Source organism: Cherax quadricarinatus, chromosome 1 (assembly GCF_038502225.1).
Source record: "Cherax quadricarinatus isolate ZL_2023a chromosome 1, ASM3850222v1, whole genome shotgun sequence".
NCBI lineage: Eukaryota > Metazoa > Arthropoda > Malacostraca > Decapoda > Parastacidae > Cherax > Cherax quadricarinatus.
This window is the reverse complement of record NC_091292.1, coordinates 61,842,975-61,855,156: the sequence shown is the minus strand read 5'-3', so window position 1 is coordinate 61,855,156 and position 12,182 is coordinate 61,842,975. Positions and strand designations below refer to the sequence as shown.

The following is a 12,182-nucleotide window of genomic DNA, read 5'->3' as shown; positions in this document are numbered from 1 at the left end:
TGAGAGCTCCGCTGGTGAGAGCTGTGCTGGTGAGAGCTCCGCTGGTGAGAGCTGTGCTGGTGAGAGCTCCGCTGGTGAGAGCTGTGCTGGTGAGAGCTCCGCTGGTGAGAGCTGTGCTGGTGAGAGCTGTGCTGGTGAGAGCTCCGCTGGTGAGAGCTGTGCTGGTGAGAGCTGTGCTGGTGAGAGCTGTGCTGGTGAGAGCTGTGCTGGTGAGAGCTGTGCTGGTGAGAGCTGTGCTGGCGAGAGCTGTGCTGGCGAGAGCTGTGCTGGTGAGAGCTCCGCTGGCGAGAGCTGTGCTGGCGAGAGCTGTGCTGGCGAGAGCTGTGCTGGCGAGAGCTGTGCTGGTGAGAGCTGTGCTGGTGAGAGCTGTGCTGGTGAGAGCTGTGCTGGTGAGAGCTGTGCTGGTGAGAGCTGTGCTGGTGAGAGCTGTGCTGGCGAGAGCTGTGCTGGCGAGAGCTGTGCTGGCGAGAGCTGTGCTGGCGAGAGCTGTGCTGGCGAGAGCTGTGCTGGCGAGAGCTGTGCTGGTGAGAGCTGTGCTGGTGAGAGCTGTGCTGGTGAGAGCTGTGCTGGTGAGAGCTGTGCTGGTGAGAGCTGTGCTGGTGAGAGCTGTGCTGGTGAGAGCTGTGCTGGCGAGAGCTGTGCTGGCGAGAGCTGTGCTGGTGAGAGCTGTGCTGGTGAGAGCTGTGCTGGTGAGAGCTGTGCTGGCGAGAGCTGTGCTGGCGAGAGCTGTGCTGGCGAGAGCTGTGCTGGCGAGAGCTGTGCTGGCGAGAGCTGTGCTGGCGAGAGCTGTGCTGGCGAGAGCTGTGCTGGCGAGAGCTGTGCTGGTGAGAGCTGTGCTGGTGAGAGCTGTGCTGGTGAGAGCTGTGCTGGCGAGAGCTGTGCTGGTGAGAGCTGTGCTGGCGAGAGCTGTGCTGGTGAGAGCTGTGCTGGCGAGAGCTGTGCTGGTGAGAGCTGTGCTGGCGAGAGCTGTACTGGTGAGAGCTGTACTGGTGAGAGCTCTGCTGGTGAGAACTCTGCTGGTGAGAGCTCTGCTGGTGAGAGATCTGCTGATGAGACTTATGCTTCTGAGAGCTGTGTTGGTGACAGCTCTACCTGGATGCACAGATTTCTGCACTGGTGAGAGGGAAAACTGCGAATATAGGAGAGAGAATTGAGATGAAAATGTATGAGAAAGAGAGCACAAGTAAGGGATGGGAATAAGAAAGATGCGGTGAGAAGGTAGAAGATGGAGGTAGATGGGAAAGGCTAGGAGAGTGGAAAAGACAAGGATGAAGAGTGAGAGAGATGGAAACGGGGGGGAAACTGAGTCTGGGAAAGTGAGAGAAAGACTCAGAGCGAAACGAGTTAAAAGTGTAACGTGGAAGATGAGGAAAAGGAAAAAATAGGAAGAGGTGGGAAAGGAGGAGTAGGAGGAAAAAAATAAAAGAAAAATAAGAGATTGAGAGAGAGCACAAGAACAGACAGTAATTCTGGAGAGCAAACACAGAATCAAAACAACTTAAATTGAAATATGAGTTCAAACAAGAACTGACTCCTCGCCGGGACTCATCACCAGTGGGCCCAGATTATGAACAACACAGTAATCACCATCATTAGAGTTTTGAACTAATGAGTTACCCAGTGAGACGCAACCTATCTTTCACAGTGTAGGCACAGTATGTGCCGCTTATACTTGTCTGGTCTGAGACCGGAATGGGTGGGAGGGGGGTGTTGGCCCCCGGAAAACATCCTTCAGGTGTCCGAAACTCAACTGCTAGTCATAGGTTTCTTTTGAATCTCATTATAGATATTACCTTGCTTACACTCCAGTAGTATGTTAATATTACCCTGCTCACACTCCAACAGTATGTAAATACTGTCTTGCTCACACTCCAACAGTACATGAAATCGAGAAAAGCTTTCTTGTACTCCGGTGTAAGACTCACATTCGTGCTGGTTGCTCGAGCCATTATCTCTCAAACCTACCATCACACTCTTTACCCTTTCCTGCGACGTCCCTTTACATCTCATTCCGCCCAACCCAGCTTTACACACCCTCGTGTTCAACCTATTTTTCCCCATTATATCTAAATAACAAAATCATCTCGGAAACTCTTCCTCCGTTCTCTGAATTATACCTTTCATACCATAACTCATTATTCTGGGCATAATATTCAAAGCACGTAAAAAATTCTGACCTCATCCTGGCTGAATGATTCAACTATCATGTCCATTTCTATGTGTTCTTAAAACTTTCCCTTTTCACTGATTGGCAGTCTTTTTCATTTCTAAACTAAGATTTATGCTGCTTTTCTCCTTTATTTATCCAGGATTCACCCCCGCCTTTCTTATTCATCCAGCCCTAATTATTTAAAGACAATCACCTTCGTCACATTTTTTTTCTTTTCTGTTTAACCTTCTCTCACTCATATCTTAGACTTCGAACTCCCATCGCCATGTTCTATCCTGTGTTCACTTTCAGCTTCATTCTTTTACACATCCTCGCTAACTCCTCCATCAGTTTCCACAATGTCTCTTCCTGATCTTCCAAAAGCACTGCAACATCAGCAAAGAGCAGACTCATATATTCAGTTCCCTTTAAGACGTTGAAAATAGATATTATTATTAAAAAATAAAAAGGCACAATGCACAAATAACCCGACTTGAACCAGTAGTAGTAGTAGTAGTAGTAGTAGTAGTAGTAGTAGTAGTAGAAGCGCTTAAAACTCTAGCCATGATAAAAGCTTCATTCTTGGATCAATAATCAATAGTCGTTAATTCAATATTTGTTTAGCGTAAAAGTAGGAAAACACAGGATAAGTCAGAAGTATCAAAGAGACTTAAAGAACATTTTGAGAGGTTGTTGACCGTAGATCATGGAATTTAGGTAGAAATTTCCTGCACATGGTCAGAAAGAAATTGTATTTGTATGGAGGAAAGAACTGGGAGTAAGTACACAGAAAGCGAATGATGCAGTAAGTAGGATTAAAGTGAGAAAGGAAGCGAAGACGAATAGAATTAAAGCTAAAATGCTGAAAGCAAGCGTAGATAATGTGCGGGAATCCTTGGTGCATTTTTCATTATGTGTTTGAAAAAAGAGAAATCTACCTAAAGATTGGAAGGGAGTCGTTCCCTTGTATGAAGGTGAGAACAAAAAATTGGAAGATTTATGGGAAAATGAATTGTTCGCATACCAGGTGCAGTGTATGACAGACTTGTTATTACAGTAGTGAGGGTGAGGGAAGAACCTGATGGCAGAAGATGAAGGTAAATTCATCACTGGAAGGGGATGTGTGGATCAGGTGTCTGTGATGGTGTACTACAAGTGAGCGATACATCAACCCAACCCACACAACTCGTGATTTAGTGTATAGATTTGAACGTAGCGAATATTGATGATTAACTGTGTTTTATAGGATTTTTGTAACTTAAATATAACTTAAAAATATATATATATATATATATATATATATATATATATATATATATATATATATATATATATGCTAAACAACCACTGAAAGAATAGAGAAATTCGTGAGTAGTCACGAAAGCGCTTGAAATTTCTTTATTCTTTGAGAGTGGTTGTTTTGCATATTCTGAAATCACCTGTTTTCTGGGATGTTATTGCATATATATATATATATATATATATATATATATATATATATATATATATATATATATATATATATATATATATATATATATATATATATGCATTCCCTTTATCCGAATATAGCACTAAATACTATCCCTCCTCCTGCCTCCACTTCAGAATGTTTTTTTATCTACACGAGCTAAACTCGTTTTTCAATGTATTAGTACTAATAATGCATATACTCCTGCAGGTGGGGTGGTGAGCTACAGCGGGGTGGACGGGATGGTGAGGGACCCTGGCTTCCTACTGGCAGACGACTCTTACGATGGAGCCAGGGGCCCGGGACTCTTGCGTAATGGACTGGGGCAGCTCTACGACGGAGAACTGGGTAAACCACTCAACTACCTGCAGCTGCAGGCCTACGGCAGGGGAAAAGGTAAGGCACAGCACACATCACTCAGTTGATAGTCTGGATTTTATAGTCAACGCTTTCTCCAGGACTTTATGTATGCATATTTTACAAGTTAAGAGTTGCTATCCTACCTGAGCTCTTTTAAAAATATTGTAAGTGGGTTTTTAGTTTGTAGGTGGGTGCTTTATTTTAAGCACCGTGTTTTTATGCTGCAGCTGAGTTGATTTTTTTTTCAGGTTTTGAGAACACGTTACAGGTGTCAGTTGGGGAATGAATAATCGTTGAAGAAACAATATTCTTCAGAGTTGGAGCCAGAGAACGTTGCTGAAGGCTAGTCGCCTTGTGGTATAATAGCCGATTTTAGGGAGGGGGATGGGCCTTGACGACAACTACATTAGAGTACGGTAGGTCTACCTAGGCAAGGTGAAGACTCGGGAAAGCTCCCGTTTCTTATATTTCATTTACCGGGGTTGAAATCTAGTAGCTACTTGGTCGACTATCTGTAGTCCGTCCACGTACCTTATGTATTAAAAAATACATTTAGAACAGTAAAATTTTGTTAAGGCTGCATTTCGCTCGAGAAGAGCTGTTGTTGAGCGAAACATTCCCTGAATAAATTCTTGTTCTGCTTTTAAGTATCTCTCTATATAAGTAATGTTTGTGAGCACTGACTTGCAGTTGGTGTGTTGGCATAGCCTCGGTTCCTCATACTTCACTTTAATTTCACATTGCCTTTCAACACTGATGCATTGGATTTAGTATCTTCTCATGTGTAGTTCCTGTACTATTGCTTGTGGGACCCCAGTCGTCAGGCTTGAGCGTTCTCATGCTTCCCTCTTTGCTTTTTAATCAATTGTTAGTCTTTCTCATTATCATTGCCTGCTCTTCTAGTTTGTGAATTTGGAGCAGTTTTCAGTACTCACCTATTTGTGGTTGCAGGGGTCGCGTTATAGCTCCTGGCCCCGCCTCTTCACTGATCGCTACTAGGTTACTCTCCCTGCTACATGAGCTTTATCAAACCTCGTCTTAAAACTATGTATGGTTCCTGCCTCCACTACATCACTTGCCAGACTGTTCCACTTCCTGACAACTCTGTGTCTAAATATTAGTACTAGAAAGTAATATTAGTGCTAGATGTAGCCGTACACTTAATACACTCAGTAGTAATAACAACAGCAGTACTGTAAAGAAGAGTTACCTCTGTGTCAATAGTAGCATTATTAAAATTTAAAGCAACATTAGTAATAGTACTATTACTGCTAATACTAGGAAGGTCACTAGTAGAATTAAAATTAAACGCAACCAGTCTACGGTGCGGCGCATCCACATTTCACTATCATTTAATTTCAATCGAATCATAAAAAATAGTGCTCATTCTGCCACTGACACCGAGTCGTAACTTGAACCAAAAGAGCTCCTCTCAAAGAGTATCTTCATATTGAAATCTCTGGATTTGAAGGTTCACGTTATCTCATTCCTTTCTGCTTTAATATCAATGCTATTGTGTTTTTTTGGAAAGTAAGATATATTTATATGAATACCTTTAAGCCCCTTTAAGTCCCTTCCTCTCTATCGAATAGTTTTCCTTCATGCTAGGGCCACCTTCCAATTCCTTGAATCAAATCTCATTCGCTCGCTACCACCCCTACCAATGAGTGCTTCTTTGGGAACACAAAATCTAGTAATTTGACTGTGCTTGTTTTGTGCACTCTCCTTGTTATTTTGTGCACCACTGAGCACTATGCATCATATTTTCCATTACTTTGCACTATGTATATGATATATTCTGCATTACATTACTCTGTGTACGTGTCAACGATACCATCCTCCAGCATCTTCTCTCTCACCAGTTTCAGTGGCTGTCTTCCAGTATTTGTCTTGTTCTCGTCTCGGCTCACTTATATATTCTTGCGAGCTGCTTGTTTTATCAGGCTCTCGTGTATATAAATATTATATATATATATATATATATATATATATATATATATATATATATATATATATATATATATATATATATACATGCAGACAGACACGCGTGTTGTTCTTGTGCGTGTATGATCACGTGTTTACCTTTAATAGCCACCCAGATAATTGCGCCATTTGTTCTTTATTGTCTTGAGGTTCTTATTAAGTTTCTTCCCCACGTAAACATGTAATTACGCCTTTACATTGTTTTCTATAACAATGCTAATTAGGACACAGGTGTGCTAGAGAGAGGATTTCTTATTAATGTGTTTATTTCAACCGAGAGAAAGAATGTTTTGCTTAGTCATGAACAACTGAGTACGTGTGTGGGTGAGGCGGGCAGGCGGGCTCGGGCGGGCAGGCGGGCTCGGGCGGGCGGGCGGGCGGGCTCGGGCGGGCGGGCGGGCTTCAGACACTGAAGTAACCTATATGTGCTATCAGAACTGAGGATTCTTCCGGCACGAGATAATTTACACTTATTGTGCCAGTGTTCAGTGTCATAATGCTCATGTCAGAGGCCTGCATACTGAAATATATATTACCTGGAGAGAGTTCCGGGGGTCAACGCCCCCGCGGACCAGTCTGTGACTATAATAAAAATTAAGCGCTAAACCTACAAGGGTCATATAGCACAGTGTACAGTGACAGCACTGTGTACGTACACAGAAATAAACATGTTACAGTGCCATCACCATTGTTACATATAAGCAACATACACTGTTACACTCACCCTTGACCATCAGTGTTGACGGTCTTATTCATATTTCGTTATGTATGACATCGTTGCAGATAAGTCAGTATCAACATGAACTGTGTTTAGGAGTCTTCAGAGAAAACGTCCAGAATTTTTTTTTTAGTTTTTACTATTGACTAAATATGGCTTATCACAAATGTTTAATATACTCGAACCATCTACCAATATTTAATTCATAACTGGTATTGTGCAGTAATCATAAATGTATAACTGGTATTATGGGGTCTCCCCAGCACGTTTAATGAGGGACACGTAAGATCATCTCTGATTCTGGAATACTGGCGTTTAACAGTCGTGTTACAGCTATGAAAATCTAGCATTAATATTGTGAATAGTTCTTCTGTCATTTATGAAATAATTTGCAATCTTTCAAACCCTTTCAGTGGAAAAAAATATAAACCATAGCGATAATATGAAGGTAATTCACCCCTTTCATCCAGGAAGATGTTGCTATATACGACAGTTGTCTGTGTTAAGTTAGCAACGGAAACACAGGAGCAAATATAGTAGCCACAGTGAAATCAGTGTTTCAAACTAAGACACAGAGAAAACCTAACTATCGTAGTGTTAGAAAATACAGTGAGGGAACGCTAGCAGCTGTGCACCAGGTCATAACGCATGAATACAACTCAGAAGAGAAGGAATCACATACAGGAATCACAAGCTTCTTTTAAGTCGAACCAAATCATTCACTTGCTCTTCCATCTAACAAACATGAATATAGTAAAATATTCTAAACGAAAAGAAACAGTAGCATAATTGACAATAGTGAACAAATTAATTAGAAATAAACGTATTACGAAATAAGTGCCACAAAACCGTGACTGGAACGATACGTAAACCGGAACGCTGGAGACACACTTAGGAAGACGTTTCGCTCTTACATGGATCATTAACTTGTCACACAAAAATTAATAGTCCAAGTCAGAAGGAAACTTCATAAATTTGAGTTCTTTCCTGCAAGTTGTATAAAAAAATATAACCTCGTAATGTACAAAAGTAATAAGTTAACGTCAGAAACTACAACTGATATTGCATAAACTATCTCTTCTAAGTTTTTAAATAGTAACTTAATATAGTTTTAAGTTAATGATTAAGTAGAGGACGCGAGAAGTGCTATAACAGCAGCGTTTAGTTACCCCTAATGTAGCCTCTCACTCCACCCTCAGCCACTCTGTCGCACACCACCCTCAGCCACTCTGTCGCACACCACCCTCAGCCACTCTGTCGCACACCACCCTCAGCCACTCTGTCGCACACCACCCTCAGCCACTCTGTCGCACACCACCCTCAGCCACTCTGTCGCACACCACCCTCAGCCACTCTGTCGCACACCACCCTCAGCCACTCTGTCGCACACCATCCTCAGACACTCTGTCGCACACCACCCTCAGACACTCTGTCGCACACCACCCTCAGACACTCTGTCGCACACCACCCTCAGACACTCTGCCGCACACCACCCTCAGACACTCTGTCGCACACCACCCTCAGACACTCTGTCGCACACCACCCTCAGACACTCTGTCGCACACCACCCTCAGACACTCTGTCGCACACCACCCTCAGACACTCTGTCGCACACCACCCTCAGCCACTCTGTCGCACACCACCCTCAGCCACTCTGTCGCACACCACCCTCAGCCACTCTGTCGCACACCACCCTCAGCCACTCTGTCGCACACCACCCTCAGCCACTCTGTCGCACACCACCCTCAGCCACTCTGTCGCACACCACCCTCAGCCACTCTGTCGCACACCACCCTCAGCCACTCTGTCGCACACCACCCTCAGCCACTCTGTCGCACACCACCCTCAGCCACTCTGTCGCACACCACCCTCAGCCACTCTGTCGCACACCACCCTCAGCCACTCTGTCGCACACCATCCTCAGACACTCTGTCGCACACCACCCTCAGACACTCTGTCGCACACCACCCTCAGACACTCTGTCGCACACCACCCTCAGACACGCTGTCGCACACCACCCTCAGACACTCTGCCGCACACCACCCTCAGACACTCTGTCGCACACCACCCTCAGACACTCTGTCGCACACCACCCTCAGACACTCTGTCGCACACCACCCTCAGACACTCTGTCGCACACCACCCTCAGACACTCTGTCGCACACCACCCTCAGACACTGTCGCACACCACCCTCAGCCACTCTGTCGCACACCACCCTCAGCCACTCTGTCGCACACCACCCTCAGACACTCTGTCGCACACCACCCTCAGACACTCTGTCGCACACCACCCTCAGACACTCTGTCGCACACCACCCTCAGACAGTCTGCTCTACACCACCCTCAGACAGTCTGCCCTACACCACCCTCAGACAGTCTGCCCTACACCACCCTCAGACAGTCTGCCCTACACCACCCTCAGACAGCCTGCCCTACACCACCCTCAGACAGCCTGCCCTACACCACCCTCAGACAGTCTGCCCTACACCACCCTCAGACAGTCTGCCCTCCACCACCCTCAGACAGTCTGCCCTCCACCACCCTCAGACAGCCTGCTGTACACCACCCTCAGCCACTCTGTCGCACACCACCCTCAGCCACTCTGTCGCACACCACCCTCAGCCACTCTGTCGCACACCACCCTCAGCCACTCTGTCGCACACCACCCTCAGCCACTCTGTCGCACACCACCCTCAGCCACTCTGTCGCACACCACCCTCAGCCACTCTGTCGCACACCACCCTCAGCCACTCTGTCGCACACCACCCTCAGCCACTCTGTCGCACACCACCCTCAGCCACTCTGTCGCACACCACCCTCAGACACTCTGTCGCACACCACCCTCAGACACTCTGTCGCACACCACCCTCAGACACTCTGTCGCACACCACCCTCAGACAGTCTGCTCTACACCAACCTCAGACAGCCTGCCCTACACCACCCTCAGACAGCCTGCCCTACACCACCCTCAGACAGTCTGCCCTACACCACCCTCAGACAGCCTGCCCTACACCACCCTCAGACAGCCTGCCCTACACCACCCTCAGACAGTCTGCCCTACACCACCCTCAGACAGTCTGCCCTACACCACCCTCAGACAGTCTGCCCTACACCACCCTCAGACAGCCTGCCCTACACCACCCTCAGACAGTCTGCCCTACACCACCCTCACACAGTCTGCCCTACACCACCCTCAGACAGTCTGCCCTACACCACCCTCAGACAGTCTGCCCTACACCACCCTCAGACAGTCTGCCCTACACCACCCTCAGACAGCCTGCCCTACACCACCCTCAAACAGCCTGCCCTACACCACCCTAAGACAGTCTGCCCTACACCACCCTCAGACAGCCTGCCCTACACCACCCTCAGACAGCCTGCCCTACACCACCCTCAGACAGCCTGCCCTACACCACCCTCAGACAGCCTGCCCTACACCACCCTCAGACAGCCTGCCCTACACCACCCTCAGACAGCCTACCCTACACCACCCTCAGACAACCTGCCCTACACCACCCTCAGACATTCTGCCCTACACCACCCTCAGACATTCTGCCCTACACCACCCTCAGACAGCCTGCCCTACACCACCCTCAGCCTGCCCTACACTACCCTCAGCCTGCCCTACACCACCCTCAGACAGTCTGCCCTACACCACCCTCAGACAGCCTGCCCTACACCACCCTCAGTCTGCCCTACACCACCCTCAGACAGCCTGCCCTACACCACCCTCAGACAGCCTGCCCTACACCACCCTCAGACAGTCTGCCCTACACCACCCTCAGACAGTCTGCCCTCCACCACCCTCAGACAGTCTGCCCTACACCACCCTCAGACAGCCTGCCCTACACCACCCTCAGCCTGCCCTACACCACCCTCAGACAGTCTGCCCTACACCACCCTCAGACAGCCTGCCCTACACCACCCTCAGTCTGCCCTACACCACCCTCAGACAGCCTGCCCTACACCACCCTCAGACAGCCTGCCCTACACCACCCTCAGTCTGCCCTACACCACCCTCAGACAGCCTGCCCTACACCACCCTCAGACAGCCTGCCCTACACCACCCTCAGTCTGCCCTACACCACCCTCAGACAGCCTGCCCTACACCACCCTCAGACAGCCTGCCCTACACCACCCTCAGTCTGCCCTACACCACCCTCAGACAGCCTGCCCTACACCACCCTCAGACAGCCTGCCCTACACCACCCTCAGTCTGCCCTACACCACCCTCAGACAGCCTGCCCTACACCCTCAGTCTGCCCTACACCACCCTCAGACAGCCTGCCCTACACCACCCTCAGACAGCCTGCCCTACACCACCCTCAGACAGCCTGCCCTACACCACCCTCAGACAGCCTGCCCTACACCCTCAGTCTGCCCTACACCACCCTCAGACAGCCTGCCCTACACCACCCTCAGACAGCCTGCCCTACACCACCCTCAGACAGCCTGCCCTACACCACCCTCAGACAGCCTGCCCTACACCACCCTCAGACAGCCTGCGCCACACCAACCTCAATGCCCCACAATATCCATACAGTGTGCCCGTGCGGGATGGTCAGTTCATCCTGCCACACAGGCCACCACTTAGAAATACACAAGTAAAATTATTGAAGTATGTAACTCAGATCACCTCGGGATAAGAAACTTATTTTATGCACTCATTAGCATGCATTAGTAGTCAATATTAGACAAAGCGATATTTTCTCACGTTATTAGAAGCCATCATTAGATGAATTAAATATTTCATAACAGATATACGAAGGTAATTGTAAAGGGCTATAAGACATCAAAAAACCCACACAATGTAAAAGTTAATAGCAAACAGAGCTTGAAAGGTCTCTGAAATTGATTTATATGGAAATTAAATCGTTAAAGAAAAAGGTAGTCGATTTACTTAGGGGTGTTCTCAAGATAATACAAGTGATTTTCATAGTAAGATCACGTTTTATGTGTGAAGAATGGGGAAAATAAGCTGAACAGGATAACTTGAGGAAAAACACCTGTCAAGTTCAGGAAAACGCAAACAAACAGTCTAGTGACATCGGAAAGTTTGAACACAGTGCTGACTTGAACAGACAACAGGTAGGAAAATCTGAAATAAACAATGATCACGAAACAAGAAGCAAGGAGACAATAACACATAATGAGGAGATGAAAGGAAACTAGAAACTGAAGTAAAACAAAGAATAAATAAGATAGAAACACACTCAAGAAATATAAAGTGTTACAAATGTTGGCAAGATGCGCCACGTATGAGAATACTGTACCAGAGGAACATGCAAATATGGCTTTAGTAGTTAATGTCTCGTCTCGGAAAACGCAGGAATAATTTGGAAAGAGGAAGCGGCAGCTTTGTAGAAGTGTGTAAATTTGTATTATCCAGAGATGTGCAGAGTTACCTGAGGAAGAATATCTTGATGTGAAATATCAGCTGTTTCATTCAACAGGAACTGATAGTTTCCAAAGAAATTCCTTAATTTTTTGTTAGTTGG

General features: G+C 46.9%; 1 protein-coding gene across 1 annotated transcript in view; it reads left to right on the top strand.

The window, feature by feature from the left end:
• LOC128688293 (discoidin domain-containing receptor 2) overlaps nt 1-12,182 on the top strand; it is a 243,482-nt gene that overhangs the window by 12,945 nt on the left and 218,355 nt on the right. The window contains exon 2 of the mRNA XM_070085909.1: nt 3,831-4,016. Coding sequence (XP_069942010.1) covers nt 3,831-4,016 — 186 coding nt within the window. The remainder of the gene's footprint in view (nt 1-3,830; nt 4,017-12,182) is intronic.